Source organism: Rutidosis leptorrhynchoides, unplaced genomic scaffold, assembly GCF_046630445.1.
Source record: "Rutidosis leptorrhynchoides isolate AG116_Rl617_1_P2 unplaced genomic scaffold, CSIRO_AGI_Rlap_v1 contig142, whole genome shotgun sequence".
NCBI lineage: Eukaryota > Viridiplantae > Streptophyta > Magnoliopsida > Asterales > Asteraceae > Rutidosis > Rutidosis leptorrhynchoides.
In genome coordinates, this window is record NW_027266395.1 from 34,821 (window position 1) to 59,685 (window position 24,865).

The window sequence follows — 24,865 nt, forward strand, 5'->3', positions numbered from 1 at the left end:
CTCGAGCAATATCAACAAGGCTCATTTTGATTACTACTTTTGGCTTATAAGCATTTTGAGTTTATTCAATTTTGTTTATTACTTGTTTGTTGTAAGGCTTATGGTCCTTGTGTTGGTGAAGATGTTCAAGTTCAAGTCAGGGATGAAAAGGAAGCCATAAATAAACACTAGAATATAAGTATGCAGATTTGTGGTCAAGAACATTTTCATTTTCAGACAATCAATGTAAGAACCAAATAAAAATCACCTCCGTCCGAAATTAAGGCAAGTATTTTCAGACGGAAGGATTCATTAGAAATGTTGATGTCAAGCACATGTTCATTTCCAGACAATGAATGTGAAAAATAAAATGAGTTCCAACTAACTTGCAACTAACCTTATCCATAGTATAATATTCCTACAGATTCACCAAACTTGAAGTAATTATCTGACAAGCTTCAGGTAGAAAATATTGACAATTTGACCCAAATATTTTATATAATTTCTATAAAATCAAAAAGGGACCCACACAAATTAATTTATGTCTAATTATACCCAATTCCTTTCCAATTCTCCATTTCCAAATAAAACCCAAACAAAAGTAGACAACCCTAAAAATTAAAATTCTGTCAGTGTCCTGTCTGAAGAATTTTCAGCTGAAAAAGTCAAACTTCAAATCATGGAGAGGATCATTGGAGATAAGTACAAGTTAGGTCGCAAAATTGGGAGTGGATCATTCGGTGAAATCTTCCTGGGTTCGTGAATTCACAGTTTCTTTCCATTTTTCTTAGCTTCTTCTCTTGATTCTAGAGCTGTTTTTGTTAACAAGTTGTGATTTATGTTTTGTTTCAGCTACTCATATCGATACCTTGGAAATCGTCGCCGTGAAGATTGTGAGTCTTATCGATTATTTAGTTGTTCTCAATTTTGATTTTACAGAGTAACTGTGTGGATGGAGTTGAGCTCCAATTTAACTGGATTTCGTTTTTCCTAAGAGCTGTTTGTTCATTCAGCTACGAAATTTTGTAACTTTATTTACTTGTCGTATTGTAGGAAAACAAGCACACGAAACATCCCCAATTACTGTACGAAGCTAAGCTCTACAATATTCTTCAAGGATCGAGTAAGTTGGATTTCTATGTTGTGTTGAATTGATTGAATCGAGCAGGTTGCGTGCGTGTAAAAGCTGTTAAGTTAAAAAAAACTTGTAAAAGGTTTGATTTTTCATTTTTGTACTGTTTCAGGTGGAATAGCAAGTATTAGGTGGTGTGGAGTAGATGGAGACGATAATGCGCTTGTCATTGATCTATTGGGACCTAGTCTTGAAGACCTGTTTGTGTATTGTGGGCGGAAGTTTTCCCTCAAACAGTCTTGATATTGGCTGACCAGATGGTAATTTGATTACAGGTTTCCATGGTCTATGCTTTTGCTTAACTTGTGTTAATATTTTATCTGTTCCTTAATTCCAGATTTCAAGAATCGAGTATATTCATTCTAAAGGATTTATGCATAGAGACGTCAAGCCAGATAATTTCCTCATGGGTCTTGGCAGAAAAGCTAATCAGGTATATGAATGTTATTGTGGTTTTTTTTTTCCAATCTGTTTTCAGTGTCCTTAAAGCTTTTTCTGTATCCTTCAGGTCTACGTAATTGATTTTGGCCTTGCAAAAAGATACAGGGATTCAACAACTCATCGCCACATTCCTTACAGGTAATTTTCTTTGGTTCTTGATTCCACTTGTTGCTGTAGTGACCTGAGTAGTTTAATCCTCGCGGACTCATACAGGGAGAACAAAAACTTAACTGGGACTGCACGCTACGCTAGTTGTAATACACATCTGGGAATTGGTCAGTCAATATACTTTTGTTCTCCTTAGTATTCTCGATATATATTGCTTTTCTTCTTATAATTATTTTGGCCTAAATATTTCAGAGCAAAGCCGACGTGATGATTTGGAGTCTCTGGGCTATGTTCTTTTGTACTTTTTGAGAGGAAGGTATGTCATCCGCGTAAACATTTATCAGTTAGGATTTTACTTTTAAATCTGACACTATTATATGGATCAATGAGGCTGAGTAGTTTCTATCATGTCTTTAGCCTGCCTTGGCAGGGTCAAAAGGGTGCCACCAAGAAGCAAAAATACGATAAAATATGTGAGAAGAAGGTATCCACCCCTATTGAGGTATGCTCAGAGAGAAACAAGATTGCCATCTGCTTTCCTTGTTTTTTTTTTTTTTTCTTTTCTATGTCGTTTTACATTACATTACTTTTCTTGCAGGTTTTATGTAAGTCGCATCCGGTGCAATTTGCGTCATACTTGCACTATTGCCATTCACTAACATTTGATCAGCGGCCAGATTATGGATATCTGAAGCGATTGTTTCGTGACTTGTTTACTCGGGAAGGTAGGTCACCACTTTAATTTTATCATCAATAATATCTGCTCCCCCTTTGACGACAACAAAAGCCAAACAAGCCTTGTCTCTTGACTCTTATCATCTGCAGAACCTAAAGAAAAGAAGAAAACTTTTGTCTTATTAACAGGATGACTGTGGAGGGCGTTGTCCCATGTCATCAGAACGTTTTAAATGGTATCCTTTGCAGTCATCATCAGCTACAGTTGTTGCTGCCCCCAATTCTGAATTCTGCTTGTAATATTTGGTTTTCATTTTGATCACCATCTTTCAGGATACGAGTTTGATTACATATTTGACTGGACCATCCTAAAGTACCACCAAGCGCAAAGGGCAAAGACTCAGGGTCAATCATTGGTTTGTGTTTTCTAATTGAATAAAATTATTTGGTGCCTTTGTTTCTTCTGTTCAATCTTTCTGACTATTCTCTTCTCGTTTTGTGTCTCAGGATGTATCTAGAGTGACGAGCAGTAGACCGATGCTTGCAGATGTAAACAAGTATAAAGGTTAGTTCAAAGTTTGACCAGGTTGTTTGTCACTTGATCAATGTTTTGAATCTATATTATCAGGACTGATAATGCTCGACTTTCAGGAGTCAATGATTTGCCAGCAGAGCACAGAGCGTCGAAGAATATCCCTCGCCCTGACGTCCACAAGCAGTTGAGGCCATCAGGAGTTCAAAATTGGAGCAATGATATTCCTACAGGAAAACATGTAAGTTTGTTCTGTTTTTTTGGAAGTCCATAGTTAAGCTCTCTTAGGAAATTCAGTATGAATGATTGACAGCCCTGTGAATGAATTTGTGATTATTTCAGGCTATTAGTAATGCACCACCAGATTTACCCTCATCTGCTCTGCCTAGTACCTCGAAAAGAAATTTGACAAAACAAGTAGAAGCAACTGATTCTGAAAATCCTAACAAAAATGGTGCTTCAAGCAGTTGGGTGCCGTCAGTACTCCGAATTTCTTCTACCAAATAGCAACTGGTATGGACCTGTCTGTCATTAACTTTGGCGGAGCATGATCTCACAGCTTTGTAAAATTAATGTTTGTAATGTTATTACTACATTATTTTTGATACGTCAATTTATCAGCTATTGCCTATTGGTACTTGTGATTATGATTTTGTGAATGAATAGCTGTCCGACTAAGTTACATTTATCTCAGAATTAAGTTGTTCTGTATTGTTAATTTAATGCTTACTAGTCAGTGTGCGTGTCCGTTGGACGGAAATGTCGTATTTTTGAAAATTAATAATTTAAATATATCATATAATAATTATATAATAATTATATGTATTAAATATTATTAAATATATATCAAATATTATATTACAAGAAAATTATTTTAATTTTATATTAATTATAATTATTTTGATTTTATTTTAAAATCTACGATCTTATTAGAATCAAAATTTTATTTTTTTAAAAAATATATAAACATAGCAAAAACTAAAAATTACATATCAAGATTTAATTTGATAATAAAATTTATAATTGTATCTAATCAATTCAGTTTTGCGTATTGTTTGAAATATAAGATATGTTCATTTTAATTAAGATTGGAAAAAAATATATAGCGAATTTTTATTAGGAATAATGGTTTAATAAAAAAGTTAGAAAGAAAATAATGTATATTATACTTTGATTAGAAATAATTTTTTTTATAATATGTCCGTTTAAATATGAAAAAAAAGATATGTTCGTTTTAATTATGAATAGAAAAAAAGAATATAATAAATTTTAATTAGGAAAAATGATTAATTGTTTGAAAATAAGATATGCCCGTTATAATTAGAATAGAAAAAAAATATAGTCGATTTTATTAAGAATAATAGTTTAATAAAAAAATTAAAAAAATAATATATATTGTAATTTGATTAGGAATAATTTTGTTAATGAGATGCCCATTTGAATAATATATATTGTAATTTGATTAGGAATATTTTTTTTAATAATATGCTCGTTTGAATAGGGAAAAAGAATACATGTCCGTTTTAATTAGGAATAGAAAAAAATATAATGAATTTTAATTAGTAAAAATTATTTAATAAGAAAATTAAAATATATATAATGTATTATAATTTTATTAGGAATATTTTTTTAAATAATAGATAGGAAATTGATTAGGAATAAAATTATTATATTAGAAAAAAATAATTGGTAGAAATTTTCTTAGGAATCATTATGTTTTTATTGTGTTTTGATTTGCTAATTAAAATAGGAAAAAAAATATTATTGACTTAAAATTGTAAGTTAAAACCTAATTAAACTTAAATTCTAAAAATACATGAATCAAATTACTATTCATCAATAAAACGCCATGTGTCGAATTTTGATTTGACAATAAAATTTGTAATTGAATTTATAATTGGAACAATTAAAAACAAATTTAAAAAAATGAAAAAGTCTTACTATTGTCTATAAGAATTTGGCGCCAACCTATAATAAAACAATCTATAATCAAAAGTTCGAAAAGATAATTATTTCAATATAATTTCGTTGATTACACAATAATAGAATGCTATTATGGTGGGAAAAAATTGATAATCAAAGTTTCTCCTAATTAAAAAAAAAAACCATCGATCACAATAAAAACAAAACAAAACTTCTATTAATTAATTAAATAATTAATAGTTGTATTGATGATGAAAAAAAAATCCTACCGAAGCTTCTTTTTTAAAAAAACAAAGCTAACTTAGCAAAAGAAAATCGTACGGGAAACTTTTGTTCTTACGGGTGTGAATTTAATATGGTGCATATGGCTATATATATATTCGTAAAGTAAAGATAAAAGAAAATAGAAATCTCATATGATTAGGAATAAGTATTGGTAGAATTTTATTATGAATCATTATTTTATTGTATTTTGATTTCTTAATTAGAATAAGAAAATAAAATATTGACTTAAAATTATAACTTGATTCCTAATTAAATTCAAAAACTTGATTTTTAAGTAAAACGTCATATCTTAGATGTTGATTTGACAATAAAATTTACAAATAAATTATAATTTGAACAAAACAAATTGAAAAAATTCTCTCCTATATATAAGATTTCAACATTACTTGAATAATTAATTATTTTTCACTATAATATTTCATATCACCAAACACGAATATATATGTTATTCAAAACTCAGAACTAGTCATCATCATTTTTTTGAATTAATCAAGTCATCATCATTGATTAGTAAATTTATTCAGCTCCAAATTCTTATACGAATAAAACACACGGCCAAACTAATTTTTTAAGACGACGGTGGATTTTACTTGAAACTTTTTAAAAATTACTAGTTTCCCCCAGCTCGTCTCGAAATTGTAGTGAAACTTCATGGCACCAGCTTTACGCGTACTCTCTTCTGAAATGTCTACTTCTTCTTGCTATATATATTTTATCTTCTGTTATGCTAATTCAAATATCCCATTAATTTAGGAACATGGAGCGGCGACTTTTCGAAACCATTGTGAATGGAGATTTCAAAACTTTCCACCAAATGTTTCAAGAGAACGAGCACAGCATCCAACTAGCTCTTAGAGGGAACACTGTCCTACACTTGGCATCACGGTACGGCCACACCCATTTCGTGGAGGAAGTCATCAGGTTGTGGCCGGAGATGGTGGTGGCGGTGAACGACAAGTGGGAGACGCCGTTGCATGAGGCGTGCAGAGAAGGGATGATGGAAATCGCGAAGCTTTTGTTGGAGGTTGACTCGTCGATTCTGTATAAAGTTAATGACGAGTACCAGACTTGTCTCTTCGTTGCGGCGGAGAGAGGGTGGCTTAGGGTGGTGAAGGAGCTTTTGGATGGCCATCCACGGTTGTTGACGCTCGAGGTTTATGGAGCCTCTTCTTCTCTTCATGTTGCTGCTTCAGCTGGACATACAGGTCAATATATGGCTAAATTATTTCCTTTTCAGATTTTTATTTATTTATATATTTATTTTATTCCTCATACAATTAAACCCATCAATATCTATATCCTATCCAGTCTTATTGTCTAAGAACTTTTGTTTACTTGATATTTGAATTCTGGATGATATTTTCTACAATTACTATAGTTTTTATTTTTTTCGGACCTTAATTTAGAGGTCTAGATTTTCATCCGAAAATTGTCGGTAATAGACACAATTTCACTAGACCACCTTAATTAATTAATAAAATCAGTATCCTCCGTTAAAAGAAAAATTCCTATCCAGTATTCCTCATTCTTGATCATTTTAGTTACGCCACTTGGACAAGATATAAAATAACATAAATATTCAAAATTAGTTACGCCACTTGGACAACACAGGTTGCCCTACCAATTAGTGTTGTTAGCAATAAGTATTGTCTCCAATGATCGATCTCGGGTTAAATAACGTAGTTAAATAAACTTTTAAGTTCCAATTTTCTTAAAATTTGAAGTATATATAAACCTGAAATCCTCCCTTAAAACTGATTTTTATCCAGATTAGAGAAGTTAAATGGACATGTAACATTATAAAACATTAAAAAAATAAAATTATCTTGTACAGATGTCGTAAAAGAATTGATAAAAGCTCGCCCTGATTTTCCATCGAAGAGGGACATAAACTGGTGCACACCAATGCATTTGTCATGCAGCAAAGGCCATCTAGAGGTCACAAGGGAGCTGCTAAGGTTCGACAGTGACCTCTCGTGTCTACAAGACAGTGATGGTTGGACTCCACTCCACTGGGCCGCTTGTAAAGGACGAGTGAACATCATCGACGAGATCCTATCTGTAAACCTCCAGCCTAGAGACATGGTGAGCAAGAATGGGGAGTCGGCTTTCGACGTTGCAAACAGGTACAGGCAACATGAAGCGGCGATGTACTTGTCGACAGACAAACTCAATGTTAAATCACCGTTACATGATCTTGATGCAACCATTTCAGGAGATATTGTTGAAGGTCCAGCAAATGCTATCCAACAGTACTCAGCAACAGCTTATCCCGCCCAACCGAGCGGAAGCCGGCGTAGGAGTCGCAGGGCAAAGGAGGTTGAGCTCCAGAATAAAGGGCTGGACAATGCACGCAACACCATAATCCTCGTCGCAGTTCTAATAGCCACAGTAACATTCTCCGCAGGCATAAACCCTCCAGGTGGGGTCAACCAAATAACCGGAATAAGTATAATGGGTCAGCAAAAATCGTTCAAAGTGTTTATGGTTTGCAATATTGTTGCCCTGTTTCTCTCCCTGGGGATAGTCATTTTTCTCCTCAGCATTGTCCCTTTCCGTCGAAAAGCCTTGATGAAACTATTAGTCATCACACATAAAGTTATGTGGGTATCGGTCTCGTTTATGGTTGCTGCTTATATTGCTGCGATTTGGACGATTATGCCACACGCGAAGGGAGTCGTGTGGGTGTTGGTAGTTCTGGTCGCTGTAGGCGGTGGGTGCACGTTGGCGACTTTTGTGGCATTGGGAATTTTGTTAGCGAAGCATTGGCTTAGGAAATGGGAATGGAAGCAGAAGAAGAAGAAGAATCATACCCATAAGAAGAAGAAAAGTACCTCTAGTATTGGGGGACATTCGCATGAACATAGTTCCAATTCTGATTATTATAGCTCCGAATTACTTAGCGGTTACCACACGTTTTAGATGCAAAAAATTCTTTAATCGGAATGTTGTCCTATAATCAATTGTTGTATAATTTTAGTTATCTGCATTCAGTCGAATTTTGAAGGTGCGAAATTGTGTGAAGTTGTTAAGAATTCACTCTCTGGAGTGTCTCGAGCTCGTGTTTTCTATTCATCAAATTTAATTGCACGAATTCGCTTATGTTGTCCTTGATCCTCTCTAATCTCAAATTTGTTCTCTTTCATTTTTTTTTTTTATATACAAAGAACAAACCGAAATACAAAAGAGTCAATCCATGACTCTAAAGTGAAAGAAACCGTAGAAAGCAACAAGGGAAAAATTAAACCACTTCAAACATCTTGAAGAAAAATTTTAGTTTTGTCAATTGCTTCAGAGTAAGTTGCGTCCTTCAAAATTAAATCATTCTTGAGATTAAAATCAATTATAACTTTTACTTCTTCTTCAATGCTTGAAGCCAGAGAGGGATGAGCAGTGCAACTTAACTATTTATTACGTCTTTTCATATCCGACTCTAAAATCACAGGAAACAAATTCGAATATCCGACTCTGAAATCACGGGAGACAAATTTACGTCGGGTTCAAATTTATTCCCTTTCATACTTTCTCCATGTTATTGATTTTTACTGTCAAAATCCTTTCTCCATGTTAAATTATGTTTAAGTTACCATTTTTGTGATTTTAGCTATTCAATTTTTAGTTCATTGATCGTTCAAATTGCATATGCTTTAGCGCTATTGTATATACAAGTCGGAACCCCTCAATTAGACGAGAATTCCATATCTTTTAAGAACAAATAAAATATATTTTTTAAAATCAGAATAAATCAATTACGACTTTCTTCTCTAAGAAAAAATCAATTGTGATGGAGCTGTCTTCTCTAAGAAAAAAAAAGATTGGACTCGGTGCGGTTTTAACATGCGATTCAATCATCAAACATGATCATATAAGCAGCGGAATTATATATTAATCGCATAAAATAAATCCAAGAGCAATAAGATTCGACATAGTCACGATATTGGGAAAAGAAGCATACATACCTCGTAGCTTTTCTTACTAAGATTATCTCTTCTTTATTGCATGATGTATAGACTCTGCTCGACTCTCAAACTTCGCCTCTCCATTGACTCACACACACGATTGCACGAAAGAGAAGTAGATTGCTAGCTCTGCGTAACTAGATTTTTAGGTGGCTGTCTTACCTTAGAAGCCTTACGTCTAACACGTCTAAAACCCTAATTTCGGCTAACACTAATATATATAGTGTTTCTACCGAAAATTAGGTCAGCCAAATTAATCCTAGCCCGTTCGTGACAATCTATTGTGCGATCCAATAGACTACTGTTTATTTAGTCGCAGACCCAATATGTTATGGGCTTTAGAGCATAAATTCTAACACAGTTATTAGGGACACTTACGGCAATGTTTTGCGCAGCCAAGCCTCCTTTTTGGTAGGCTCATCCGATATTCTCCTTACGGAAGCAATGACGCTATCCATGGGCGTGAAACTAGCTATAGCAAGTGGAATCCGACAAGCCATCTTTGAAGTCGATGCTTACTCTCTTTTTGAACTTCTTCTAGGCCAGGATTCTAGTTTTTTGTCTTGCCATGCTTGGCTTGCTATCATTAAGGATGATATCAAATTTTTTGATTGCTGTAATTTTAGTTTCATTAAGAGAGGAGGCAATTGCATCGTTCATTTCGTTAGCGAATCTTAAACGTAATGAGAAAGACAATTTACCCTCATCTCTTTTTCCTGTAACTTTGAAAGATTTGGAATGAAATCATTTAAATTCAAAAATCAGAATAAAATATTTAATAGATTGTATATATAATTATCTTATACTAATAAATGTATTAATTTAACTTTATATAAAATGTAGGACCAAAATAAACTTAACAAATCAATGAGGAGCAACTGATATATCCTAGTAAAAATGATGCTTCAAGCAGTTGGGTGCCGTCATTACTCCAATCTTCGACCAAATAGCAACTGGTAGATCAATTTATCAGCTGTAGATATTTACTCATGAGTCATGATTATGTTTTTGTGAATGAGAACTGTAAAGTTATTTCAAATGTTGATTTAATGACTACTTAACATTCCTTGAATAACTAATTGGGCCATGTACAATACTAGTAAAATTTATTTCGAGGATAACTTATTTTAAATTTTACTCTTAATCTACATGCCGTGTCGTCACACATGACGTGATTGTGAATGTACAAAAACAAAACAGATGCCATGAAAGTCAACAATTTCTGTTTGACTTTCTTTCCCGAGTCATGTAATACTCCAATCAGTTTTTTTCCTAAAAAAACAAAAAAAAAATTACTCCGTACAATTATATTTCGTAAAGAAAAAAAAGGTACAATTAGTCAATTACATCTATTGGTTCAGTGTTATGGCCTATTAGATGAAATATTTTGGGGCTGAAGTTGGAAATTTAGAGGGAAACTAAAAATATCTTAAAAAAATCATTTTATTAATAAAATAAATAAGTATCATTCTGGTCAAAATAATCATAAACTATAATATGTAAAAAATATATATAAAAAAATTAACATATATTTATATATTTTAAGATAAAAAAAGTAATTCTAATTTTATAATAATATTTCACACGGCCAAAGTCAATATATACTACAACTTAAACTTTATACTCTTTCCATCTAGAAAAACATGTTTGATGTATATATATTTTGAGATTGAAATAGTATTTGTTATTCGAAACTTAAATAATACTTCATTAGTAGTAATAAATTTTTTTCAGAAATCATTGATATTTTACTTCAATTAGTTTCCTCAACCGTAGTCCTTTTATTTCTACAAATTTCCCTAGCTCGCCTCGAAATTGTACCGAAACTTCATGGCGGCTATATGTACATGCTCCTTCAATTATTATTTATTTAATTTTTATATATAAAAAATAAAATACGCGTACTTTCTTCTTAAATTTCTACTTCTTTTTTTGGCTCGCTACTCATCTTCTCTTTTGCTGATTATCTCATTTCAGTTCGAAGAGAGAAGCATGGAGCGACGGCTTCTAGAAACCATCGCCAAAGGAGACTCACAGACTTTCCACAAAATGGTTCAAGAGAACGAGCAAATCATCTACCAAAGAGCTCTTGGAGGAAACACTGTCCTACACTTAGCCTCACGGTACGGCCACACCCAGTTTGCGGCGGAGATCATCATGTTTTGGCCACAGATGGTGGCGGCGGAGAACCAGAAGTTGGAGACGCCTTTGCATGAAGCATGCAAAGAAGGGATGATTGAAATTGTGAAGCTGTTGACTGAGATTGACCCGTGGATTGTCTATAAAGTTAATGATGAGAATCAGAGTTGTCTCTTCGTTGCGGCCAAGAGAGGGTGGTTGTCGGTCGTGAAGGAGCTTTTGGATAGCCGTCCACGGTTGTTGATGTTGGAGGTTGATGGTGGCTCTACTTCCCTTCATGCTGCTGCTTCAGCTGGACACACAGGTCAACGGCTAAACTAAACTACATTATTGTTTTAGACTGCATGTCTATACACAAGTAAATTCCATTTCTTTTAATCAATTTAGAGTCTAGACTACACGAAGGAGGGACGGTCCTCCCCATTGACTCATATATAATTCTTTTACGGAGAGTCTCGACTTCTCGTATAAAAAGTCCATCTAAATAATCATTGGACCAAATTATATTGGTTAACTAAATTCTATTTTAGTTATAGCCAGTTTACTTTCAATTTTACACATACATATATATATATATATTTTCTCCGTTAAGTGTCATATTTTTTAATTTTGATGAAATTAAAAAATGTAATGATTAGTACAAAAAAGGCTTAATACACCCCTCCACTAATAATTTAAAATATTATTATAATAATTAAATGGAAGGTCATTAACAGAAAATATTGTATAAAAATATGAAATCTTAATTATGGACAAATAAAAATAAAAAGTATTACATTTAATCCCAAATAAAAAGAGCAGTAAATTTATGATTTCGGTAAAATATATAGTATGGTACTGTTAAATAAACTTTGGTAAAAGCTTTAGTGAAAGTAGGAGTCTACCAAAAAATTATATGGGTCGATCGAGTCATCTCGAGAGTTTCCGTTTATTACGATTAAAGGTGTGATCTTAACAAAAGGTTTTGTAGCACATTTAACCATGTTATGTCAATTCAAGAAATCTAGCAATAGCTTTGAGTCAAAACTCGAGGTAAATATTGTTACTACAACTTTAAATACATAATGTTTTGTATTTTTACGTTCATTCATATCAATATAATACAAAAATTAATATCTATTTTGAGATAGAAAGAGTATATTTTATTTATCGTCGAAAGCGAATGGAATCCACTTGAATCAACGGTGGATATTCAACCAGCACGACGATCAGCTTTCATATTCATTCATAATATAAATACAAAAATGAACCATAAAAATTCCACAAACGAAATGAAATCAATAAGAAAAGTCTTTAAAAAGGTCCCTACGCACCATTGACTTATTGTTTCTTGGTCGGTCTCCAAAACTATATTGTCGGCTTCGCACTCGATCTATACACCTCAAAACGACATGTATATTAATTGTGATAATAAATCAAATTGCATTTCCGCTCTATATAAAATTTTACAATTGAGCTAATGAATCATGTTTGATCAATGTGGAAGTTGGAGCAGACTCTCGTTTGCCATGAGCAGTCATTATGCTTACAAAATTGACTTTAATTAAATTTTAATTTAGAAGATGAATGAGTTACTAATCATTTTACTCGCATAGCCTAGTTGATTTCATAATTGTTGAAATGACTACTTATGAAGTTCTAGAAGATAGAAAATAAAAAGAATGAGGACTCGTTACCAAAAATGCTTTGACATATTTATGCAGAAATTGCGAAAGAATTGATAAAATCCCGCCCGGATTTCGCATCTAAGAGGGACATAAACGGAATTACACCACTGCATTTGTCATGCAGCAAAGGCCACCTAGAGGTTACAAGGGAGCTGCTAAGGCTTGACTCTGACCTCTCATGTGTACAAGACAATGATGGTCGGACTCCGCTCCACTGGGCAGCAAGTAAAGGACGAGTGAACATTATCGACGAGATCCTGTCTGTTGGCCTTGAGCCAGGAGAGATGGTAAGTGAATTTGGGGAGTCAGTTTTGCATGTGGCGGTAAAGAACAACCAATATGAAGCGGTGAGGTACATGACGGAGAAAATCAATGTTACTAAGCTCCTTAATTTGCAAGACAAGGATGGTAACACTATATTGCATCTTGCTACTGCTTTTAAGCTCACCACTGTAAGATTATCATCTCTCTTTTTTTAAGTTTGACTATATTCAAGAATTAGGAATCACTTTAAAAGCTACTCCCTATGCCTCCGTCTCAAAATACTTGTCACTTTTTATATGTATTTTGCATAAAAAACATGATATATAATTTAGGACGGAGGTACGTAGTATATTAAAGTTCATACTGACTAAATTGAGAATGAGGTTTAGTATGACATTTCACTTGAAACTTTTGATTTGGTTTGTGTATTTTTTATTGGGAACAGATGGTTAAATACTTGATCAGCCTAGGAGTGGATGTAAATGCAATAAACCGAAAAGGTTATACAGCTCTAGATGTTGTTGAGTCAGATTCAAGCAACTCAGGAGGCCTAGCCATTATCCCTGAGTTACATAATGCAGGAGCTAAGAGATCTGACCAAATCTCTCCAACAATTGTTCATGAGATTGATCAACAGACAATTCCCCAACAAGTCTCTGATTTTCCACATTGTTGGCCAAAAAAGCCGTCACAACATTCTCAACGTAGCAGTGCTACTCGACATAGGAGACGCAGGGCGAAGCAAATCGAGCTACAAAATGAAGGCCTCAGAAATGCGCGCAAGACGATAATTCTTGTCGCAGTTCTAATAGCCACCGTTACATTTTCCGCGGGCATAAATCCTCCAGGTGGGGTCAACCAAATATCTGGAATAAGTCTAATGGGTCGCCAGAAATCATTTAAAGTATTCATAGTGTGCAACATTGTTGCCCTCTTTCTATCTCTTGGTATAGTCATTTTTCTCCTAAGCATTGTCCCATTTCGTCGAAAATCGTTGATGAAACTATTAGTCATCACGCATAAGGTTATGTGGGCATCGGTCTCGTTTATGGTTGCAGCTTACATTGCCGCGATTTGGACGATCATGCCACATGTTAGGGGCGTCGTGTGGGTGTTGGTGGTTTTGGTGGCTGTAGGGGGTGGCTGCATGCTAACGACTTTTGTGGCATTGGGGATTTTGTTAGCCAAGCATTGGCTTAGGAAATGGGAATGGAGGCAGAATATGATCAGAAAGAAAGGTAGCCATTCTTCCGGTAGTTTCAATAGTCATGTAGCCGAGATGATGAGGCACGGGAAGAGCGAGCCTAGTAGTAATTCTGACGTTGACAGCTCCGATCAAGGCGGTTATCACTTGTACTAAAATAGTAATTAATAATCGATCTTAGAATGGAAGGTTTAAATTATCCTAGTAATAGAATTCAGCATCATTGTTACTGTATATATATGTAATCAATAAATCCGTCTATGAAATCTTATAAGCATGATATTATCAATGATTTCCCTTTTCTCATTAAGTTTCTGTTACGAATTACGTATAATTCCTTTGTTAGTTGAAGTCGAGACCTTGACGAAGGGATTTGTAGGAATTTTGTTATGAGTTTTGCCGAACGTTATTGTTGAAATTTGGATTTGGCGGACACAAAATTGAGAGAAAACTAAGTTTGTTATTGATTTCAACTAAATGTTACATTTCTATTGTTGTTATATTTATACTACAATTTTGTGATGAAAAACTATTAAAGAAAGAAATTAAGTATTATGAGTCTAATCTAATCCATGTTTATGTTTGTCATTACAATCAAAGCCATGCTAAGGATGGTAAGACCATGCTTAGAATGATTAGGAATGGTTGATTTGTCATAAGCATGGTGATGATTGCAAGTGGGTGATTGTTGCTTGCAGAAGAAGCAATCTGGTGAAGAAGAAGGTTGTTGCTTGCAGGAGAAGCAACTGAAGCTGATGAGATTGAATGGGCTGACTTGGGCCGAGCGGAAGAGATGAACGAACTGGGCCGAGGAGAGCGCGAGACCCATCACCAACACGCAGCTGAGACGGAGAAAAGAGTGGGCCGAACAGAGCAGCTCCAGCGAGTGAGGAAGCAGTGTTGTTTGTTGAAAACGACGTCATCTCCTTCCTTCTTCTCTTCCCCGATTTGCAATGGCTATTCCCTTTTTTGAAAACCTAATCCCTAATTCCTTCTTCTCCCTTCCACACTCCGATCGATTTCTCTGTGCAAAACCCAGAATTTCAACAATTATTATCTTTTATGTTATGTTGTTTACCATTTGGAGCAATAAAATTATTGATTACCAAAAAAAAAAAATCCAGGCGCAAAATTGATTCTGAGTAACGATCCATAGAAAATCTAAACAATTACTTACAGAATAAAGGATGACAATAGCCGATGACAGAGCCAAGAAGGGTGGTCTTGTTGAAGAGGAAGAGAAATAGAGACGATGTGGTTTTAGAGATGAAGAGATTGAAGTTGTGTTTTTTTTTTTCCTTTCTTATATCACAAGTTTAATGTTGTTAATATTCTGATGTTGGACGGTAAATTTGGACTACAATTTTTTAAAACGATGCTAGTTTCCTCCATACACGTTAATTTTTAGTCATTGAATCGCGTCCTTTGAACGTTTTTGGTCATCATTCTCTCATGTGCAGCTGTTCCAGTTTCTTTCAATTCGAATAGTAAAAGTCTTGTCTCTAATTCACCATTGTTTCTTGAGAATGGTAAGAAAACCATTTACTACTCCCAAACAGTACTCCACCATTTTAACTACAACCCTCACAGCTACACGACATTCAAATAGGCCCGACTATTGCCTTAGCCTAGATAGACTATTGCCTAGGCCTAGAGAAATAATGTTATATAGTATTCTGTAAAAGGCCTAAAAAAAAATTGTATAAAGGAAAAGGCTACAAAACATACTTAATAATACTTGAAAAACAAAAGTCTTATAAAAATTTTATTCATGAATAAATGCCCCACATTTCACTTTTTCCTTGCATATCACGGTATCTCGAGACGGGCCTGCATTTAAACAAAGATATGTCGTGGATTCTACGCATGGAGGTCGCGCCAATGCTCCTTCGCCTATCTTTGTCTACTTCGGAGCTGAAGGTTCTCTGACTTATGATTTAATCGGGTGGTTTCCTTCGGGAGAATATTACTGCCGATTTCAGAGCTCTCCTACTGTATATTGAGGTAATTAAGATGATTTTTTTTTATTATAGCTATTAATCTTGTTGATTTATAGCTATTAATAGCATCGATTCTATGGTATATCGAAGCCATGTGGAACTATGGAGGAATCCCTCAAAATCTGAATTGTCGAGGATACTTTAATTCAGCTAAGGCACTCACAGACTATGCGGAGATTATCCGACACGTCAAGCAGGATTATGATGGTTCTGTTTGAAGTATCCTCACTTGGCATTGGGTGCTCTGGCTTCCTCTGTGCCGATCCTATATTTTGATAATATCACTTTTCAAAAGGGTTTTTACTCCGTTATAACTAAGGATTTCAAGGCAAATGCCTATATTTTAATTTTTAAATATTGTATTAAGAGTATACAATAAAACCTTAAATAATATAATTATTACTACTTTGTGCTTTACACAAATGCGAGTGAGACGTGCTCCAAAACAATTAAGAATTCATAGATTGAGATTGACAATATTACCGCCTAGCCAGATGGCCTAGCAATGCCGGCTATATTATTATGTGGCCTTAGGTAAAATAAAAGAATGGGATCCTTTATTATATATATGCTTTTTATATTTTTTTTATATTTTTAATATACATTTTATATCTAAACTATGAATAAATTTATTATGTATAAATTTTATATGTATAAAATATTTACAGGTTTGCATTGCCCTAAAAAAACGATAGCAGCCTTATAATAAAAATTATGTTGTATAAAATATTTATACCTTTTATTATCCTAAAAATAGTAATTATATGATTTTTGTTTAATTTATTGGATGGTATAATAATTTTTTTTTCACATTACGTTATATATAACTTTTATTTTTTGGGCAAAGGGTGAAGCCGGACTTGTGCCCTAGCCACTCTCAGCAAGCAATCAACACTCGCCGGTAATTATATAGCAATAGCCTATATATATTAATTATATATTTGTAATCTTATCTTATATATATACAATAGAGAGAATGTTTTCAATTTATTTCAATTATAATTTAATTGTAAATTTTATTGTCAAATCAACATCCGATATATGGCGTTTTAATTAGGAATCAAGTTGTTGAGTTTAATTAAGAATCAAGTTATAATTTTAAGTCAATAATATTTCCTATTCTAATTAATTAAGAGATCAAAACACAATAAAATAATGATTCCTAATAAAATTCTACCAAATATATATTTCTAATAATATACCAATTATTTATTCCTAATCAGATTTCTATTCTCTTTTATCTTTGCTTTACGAATATATATATATATAACTATATGCACCATACTAAATTCACACCCGTAAGAACAACAATTTCCCGTACGATTTTTTTTTGCTAAGCTAGCTTTGTTTTTTTCAAAAAGAAGCTTCGATAGGATTTTTTTTCCCTCATCAATACAACTACTAATTATTTAATTAATTAATAGAAGCTTTGTTTTGTTTTTATTGTGATCGATGGTTTTTTTTTAATTAGGAGAAGCTTTATTGAGACGCCCGCATTTCGACCCCTCCTGTAGGCCTAGTGCGGGGCCCGTTGGTACCTTCTATCGCCTGCTTCTATTGTTTTGCGGAAATCGGGCCCTAGCCATGCCTCGTAACCTGATCCTGCTTAACCTGAAGAGAAAGAAAATAACATTTCGAAAAAACGTAAGCTATATTGCTTAGTGAGGTTTTTCTTTGAAAAGTTTTTCTTTGAAAATATCATTTAGTAAAACTTGAGTTTCATAAACATCATAAATCACTTGTAATTATAATTCTTCGAAAACATTATAGAACTTATATATATTCCTCGAAATAACAGTAATAATAACTCCTCGGAACCATCTGTGAAACTAATATTATACCTCGAAAAATTCATAGAAAAATATTTTTCCTCGAAAACATTTATCGAACCCTTTTAGTGAAAAACATTAGGAATTACAGCAGGGCGACCTGTTATAATTTTCTAATAACCTCGACTTCCGTAAACATGGAAGTAATAATAAATTCCATTAGATAAACTAATGAAACCGTACCCTCTGATCAGACCGTAAACATGGGGCCGCGTAAGGACCAAGTACTATTTTGAACTGGTCGCCACAAAGTCGACCAAATCCCCCTCGACCTCGAATAAAAAGTTTTGGGTTCGCGTATATTTATATATATATATATAAAGCATCAACTTGCTTTAAACCTCGTCGTTATTAAAACGTCTAAACATTACTTGGGGTCTTTAAAAATAATTCTCTTCAGTTCTAAAAAATATATCATATAGCTATGCCGCATCCTTTAATTAATCATAAACATCGATACGTGAATAACTTACGGCATAGTAATATATTTATATATATATTTCGTAAAATACGAATATATTCTACATAATTAAATAGAAAGTACACTCACTGTTTCTGTACGTCTCGAATCGTTCCTCCTCGCGTAACCTTGACGTCGCAATTTAATGACCTATCGAAATATCATTAATTAACCCCGTAAATACTAACGCTTAACAGAAAAATTACTTGAGTTAATCCTACTCGTCACTTCGTCATAAGCATTCTTATCCTTTAGTTCGATTATTCTTCCATTATTTTTATTTCCTTAGTTGTCTTCAAAGTTATTTCTTTAGTAAATTCTTATTATATGTTACTTAAAATAGAATAAATATCATAAAATATTCCTACTGGTTGGAAGTGATATCCTAATATTATAGAATACTTTTCTAAGTTAAAATATGACTCAAAATATTTCTAGAGACACTTAGTTATTTTTAAATCATTTTTGACAACTGAAATAACTCAGAAATTAATATAAATCAAATCTGACTTGGGAAAATCCCAAACTTTTGATATTTTGTAGAAAATAATATTTTTGGCCTACTGTAAAAATTTCATAATTTTTGGACAAGTAGAAATTATTTAATTTGCTTCGGAAAATAAAAACAGGTTCGATTTTAGTAAAATTACTAAAATAATCATTCTTTTAAAACTGACAGTTGGTATTTTTGTAAATACTTTAAAAATAGAAGGTTAAAATTGCCTTTAAACGTAGGTGCGGACGACTTAATATCAAACCGTTTCCAATCAGCTTGAATCAAAACGAATTGAACCGAAATAAACCGAAAGAACCGATTTTATTCCGTAAAATGACCATAAAACCATTGACTTTCTATTTGACCGGAAGATTTACGTTGGTATTCTAGTGAATTCGTTAAACTTTTAGGGACAGTATCGTATTTTACTTATAAAATCGATTGTAACTGATTTCGTATATAAAGACTTGGACCGTTCGGTCCAAATCATTTCTTCTTCCTCTCCTTCACGTGCGACGCGATATCGCATCCGTCACCGATCTCACTGTCGCTAGTCGGCCTCGCCCTTCCCGGCGATTTCAGCGTCCGATTCATATATCAAAATGCTCCCATCAACATCATGAACCTATTTCTACCAACAGTTTCATTCAATTCCGCTCGTGTAAGTTTTAATTTCGATTATTGTAATTTAGGGTTCTTCGTCGTTTTGGTGTTTTCGTCAAATTCTCATATATGTTACTCTACTCCTTCTTCTAATCATTCCTATACAAGTATCGATATAAATATCGGACTAATTTGCCGTGAATTGAAAATTGAAGTTCTAGGGTTCTTACTGCTACGGCTAAAATTGTTCTCTCCTGATGTGGTTTGGCTTTGATGTAGGTTGAGGACACCGGAACTCGACCAGACTTGGCTGGAATCGGTGACTCGGTTCGTGGCTCGGTGCTGACTCGCCTCTGACTCAGTGACCTCCTGTCAGCTGCCGGCCCAGCGTCGTCCGTTTTGGTGATCAGTGAGGGATGAAGATCACGACTGAGGTAAGGTTTTAGGTTTCTGGAAAAATTGATTTTTGGTTGCCCTGCTTGTTCCTGTGTTGGTGATCCTGATGAAACTTCCTGTTTGGGTTGCAATTACAGTTTAGAAAGGTTTCTTGTATGTTGAGTTGACTGAAAATATTGCATGCATTGCCTGTCTACATATTCAGGAATTGACTGATTTATATCTTGAAAATCAGCTGTCGGCTAAGTTTGTTTAGACTAACTTAGTTGTATTGAATGTGTGTGATACAGAGATTTAAACTCTATTGTAATGGCTGCCTTGCTGTGAATTTTGAGAGAGTTTTACTTAGATTAGAATTGTGGAAGTACTATAATCTGGGCAGCCCTTTCCTGTATGAGAAATTGCATGTATGCCTGGTTTGCTGGCCTGCTTGAGTCTGCACACATGTCTAGCTTGTTTATAGCTGTTTTGAGTCATGCAGTGATGCATTTTATCTATCCCACAGGTGTCTTTGACGGTGCTTGCTGTGTTATTGTGCTATGTGCAGGAAATGGTCAAGAAATATTGCATTTTCCTAGGTCTTGGAGCTGAGTTTGGCAGGCTTAGGGGCTGCCCTAGGCTGATCATTAAGGCTGGCTGGATTGATGTAATAGTGTAGGCTTGTTCATTTTTTATTTTTTTTTGTATTTAAGACATGAAATATTTGGCTAATATATGAATTATTTATTTTGTTATACAACTTTAGGAAATGTACATAGAATTCAATATGTATCTAGTAAGAATTTCTTGTACAACTTGTATCTTTAATGTAACGTAAGGTTTGATTTTATAATTGTATCATTACTTCTTGTACCATTTCCTATCATATAGAAATACTTATACTAATGCATATCGGTTAATTGTTATCGCGCTAATCAATCGAATCTAATCGTCAAAACGAAAATTCTTATTCGTAAAATAAACACGTGCATCTAATCATTATTTTATTAAAACTATCGCCACGTCGACAAAATTGACACGCAAATCTAAGCTCGATTTAACGAGTCGTTACATTTATTTTCTTTTTATTGTGATCGATTTGTTTCCCACCATAATAACATTCTATTGTTGTGTAATCAACAAAATTATATTGAAATAATTATCTTTTCGATCTTGTTTTATTATAGGATGGCGTCAAAATCTTATAGACAATAGCGAAACATTTTCAATTTTAAATTTGTTCCAATTGTAAATTCAATTGCAAATTTTATCGTCAAATCAAAATTTGACACATGACGATTTATTGATGAATAATAATTTGACACATGTATTTTAGAATTTGAGTTTAATTAGGTTTTAAGTTACAATTTTAAGTCAATGATATTATTTTTTTTCCTATTTTAATTAGAAAATCAAAATAATAAAAATAATGATTCCTAATAAAATTTCTATCAACTATTTTTTTTTAATATAATAATTTTATTCCTAGTCAATTTCCTATCTATTATATAAAAAATTATTTCTAATAAAATTATAATATAATATATATTAATTTTCTTATGAACCAATGTTTGCTAATTAAAATTCATTATATTCTTTTTTTCTATTCCTAATTAGGGTATGTATTCTTTTTTCCTATTCAAACGGGCATATTATTAAAAAATTATTTCTAATCAAATTATAATATAAATTATTTTTCTAAATTTTTTATTAAGCTATTATTCCTAATAAAATCGACTATATGTTTTTTCTATTCTTAATTAAAATGAACATATCTTATTTTTTAAACAATTAATAAACTTTTTTAATTAAAATTCATTATATTATTTTTCCTATTCATAATTAAAACGGACATATCTTTTTTTTCCTATTCAAACTGACATATTATTAAAAAAATATTTCTAATCAAAATATAATATATATTATTTTCTTTTTAATTTTTTATGAAACTATTATTCCTAATAAAAATTCGCTATATTTTTTTCCTATTCTTAATTAAAATAAGCATATCTTATATTTCAAACAGTAAGAAAAATTGAATTGATTAGATCCAATTATAAATTTTATTATCAAATCAAATCTTGATGTGTAATTTTTTTTTTTGCTATGTTTATTATTTTTGAAATAAAATAAAATTTTGATTCTAATAGGATCGTAAATTTTGAAATAAAATCAAAATAATTATAATTGATATAAAGTTAAAATAATTTCTTTTTGATATAATATTTGACATATATTTAATAATTATTATTACAAATAATTATTATATAATTATTATATGATATATTTAAATTATTAATTTTCAAAGGTACGGTCTTTCCGTCCAACGGACGGAGCCACTAACTAGTAATTATACAGTTGTTAAATATATTCGTTGCTAGAAAATAGAATGGACCTAAATAAGAGAAAATAGAATAATTGTTATTAGTTGCAATATTCTTAACTACATTAATATTTCCTGCTATGATACGATGGCGATGCCGTAGGTCGAGGCAGCGACGATACGATGTTTCCTGCTATGCCCTTTGATCTCAAAAGATTCATCCAAAAGTGCAAGGAGTCCTATGGCGTACTTCCTCGCTCTCACTGGATCGCCAGTTATTTTGGAGGCCACGTAAGTACATACAATTTATTAAGCTTATTTAGGAGTATAATTAACTAATATAAGTTGATGATCATTGACCGGAATGTACGTGGATTCAGTCCAGGATATACAATTTTATTTTATTTTGCATAAAGGAGGAAACAATTTTATTAACTTAAAATGGTCGAGTAAAGTCACATCAATTTATCGATAATCTTCGGATGAAACTCACGGAGCCCTTCAAATTAGGACAAAACCGTTGATATTATCGATAAATATCATTCGCAACTCAACTATAGGGCCGAATTACAAAAGTCAATTACAAAGTGATGATCGATTACAAATACCCTAGATCGATGATATAAAGAATTCCTAAACATAGACAAACAACAAGTACAACAAGCAAATAAAAAAACCAGCAGTTGAAGCGAATAAATTCTGAGATCGTATAAGTGGAGTTTTGAAGGCCACTATGTACCAATTTATGCCCCGATGCATGATATTAAAGAATATGTCATCCCATCTAGGATAGACGTTCTCGAAAAACAAGTTGTGGTCATGCCTTAAAGTCCACAGAAACCCTTGATGATCTTTGTGCATCAACTTGGCTAACCGACCAAAACATCACTGCTTCAGCATTTTAGAGATAGAATTATCAATTGTTTGCGATGCGTCCTCTATTTCAACTGCAAAATCCATACCTAATAACAAACCAGTCGACGCTACAACATCTTGAACAGGGGGTAGCTTATTAGTCTTGCAATTCTCCACAGTAAGACCGCCAAGGCTGCTCCCTGGCTTAGATTTATAGACATTCTTCACAACTCACTTAGATTGATGTGGAGTTTTGGAAGTTGTAGCAGATTTTAATTTTACTAGGTGACTGAGGAAATTGCTTAGTTCGTTCATTAGCCATACATAAAATTTAATGAGCAAGACAAATTACTACACTCTCTTAACTATGTAGCTTCAATAGATTTTGAATGAAATGAGTGGTTAGAACTTAAAAAAAATAAAATATCATCGAGACCTTATGAAAACAATTCAAAACAAAGGGGACTTAAGCAGCAAAATGAATAACTTAAAGACAAAAAGTCAACAACAAAGAAAGAATGGACCAACTTGTGGCCCATTAAGACTTGACAAAGAGATCATTGTGCACGTTTTTTTTTTTTTTTTTTTTTTTATGCACATCATTGTGCACGTTAGACAAAGAAGTTACACGAAGTGAGCAAACAAACTAATTTAAATTACTCTGTTCTGTCGATTACAAATTCGGTTAAAGAGTAGATTTTGTCATCATTTTCTCTTCCCTTTCTCAGAAAAAAAAAACCGACTACAACGAAGCTAATGCTAAACCAAATATCTAATTCTAACTGTAATATATTTTAATCTTCCAACTTAAAATTATAATTCAATTACAAAATCATTCTTTCGGCCTATAAATCTCATCCTTTTATCGATTGTAATAATTTGCCGGATTGGTATATCTTCTCGCGAGAGCTATTTAGTATTTTTTTTCTCTTAAAAGCTATATGCATGCGATCAGTTTCTGTATGAAAGTCAAATTCATATGGCTAATTAATGAGCTCATCCAACTTATATATCATGAATTCCATGAAAATATCTACCTGTTTTGGCATTTAATAGTTTCGGCTGCAACTTATCAAGACAGAAAAATAATTTGGTTCCTCTTCAAAGTCAATACTCTATTATTTGATGTAGGTCTGTATGATAATAAATGTTGTTGACTACTGTGAATATGATCAAGTTTAAATGGTGAAGGCATTTTCTCAGAGTGAGTATATGGATTCGATTTTTACAGGGTTAGACTTTCAAGGCGTATTATAAATTAGGTATATCAAAAAAGGTTTAGCTAAAACTAAAATAAAATTCGACACGATCACAGTATGGTCGAATTAAATATTTCTTCTACCCGTTATTCGCTTATCTCCATCGACCTCCAAGTATATATATATCCCTAATAACTCGAGTCCCCATGAAACAGTTTTGACTTCTCTTGCCATTAAATGTGGGCTGAAAACTCATCGCAAGCAACCCAATTGGTAAATGCAAACGAACAACTGTACATTTCCTATCGCTCTCTATAAAATAATGTAAAACTTGTACTCAATAATTCACGATTTGTATTATAAGTAATGATACTGATATTTCAATGTTATCTTATTATTATTATTTTGAAGTAATAT

The 24,865-nt window shown here is 32.9% G+C and overlaps 1 protein-coding gene and 1 pseudogene across 1 annotated transcript; both read left to right on the top strand.

Moving 5' to 3' along the window:
* The first annotated feature begins 658 nt into the window (after positions 1 to 658).
* Positions 659 to 3,533, top strand: LOC139881331 (casein kinase 1-like protein 3; annotated as a pseudogene).
* A 2,299-nt stretch (positions 3,534 to 5,832) lies between these two features.
* On the top strand, positions 5,833 to 23,945 carry LOC139881332 (uncharacterized). Its single transcript, XM_071865824.1, has 13 exons — positions 5,833 to 6,280; positions 6,910 to 7,905; positions 9,396 to 9,587; positions 9,661 to 9,752; positions 11,012 to 11,477; positions 12,877 to 13,292; positions 13,550 to 14,457; positions 15,026 to 15,194; positions 16,365 to 16,520; positions 19,976 to 20,035; positions 20,383 to 20,499; positions 20,640 to 20,738; positions 23,865 to 23,945. Exons 1-13 carry the CDS (start codon positions 5,833 to 5,835, stop codon positions 23,943 to 23,945), a joined length of 4,200 nt encoding a protein of 1,399 aa, XP_071721925.1.
* The last annotated feature ends 920 nt before the right edge of the window (positions 23,946 to 24,865 follow it).

What these genes read in the sequence shown, in the direction of transcription:
- LOC139881332 (XM_071865824.1), top strand. Translation starts at nt 5,833, where the DNA reads ATGGAGCGGCGACTTTTCGAAACCATTGTGAATGGAGATTTCAAAACT. An exon ending in TGCTTCAGCTGGACACACAG is followed by an intron (nt 11,478 to 12,876) that starts GTCAACGGCTAA and finishes ATATTTATGCAG; the next exon opens with AAATTGCGAAAGAATTGATA. An exon ending in TCCTGTATGAGAAATTGCAT is followed by an intron (nt 20,500 to 20,639) that starts GTATGCCTGGTT and finishes TGCTATGTGCAG; the next exon opens with GAAATGGTCAAGAAATATTG.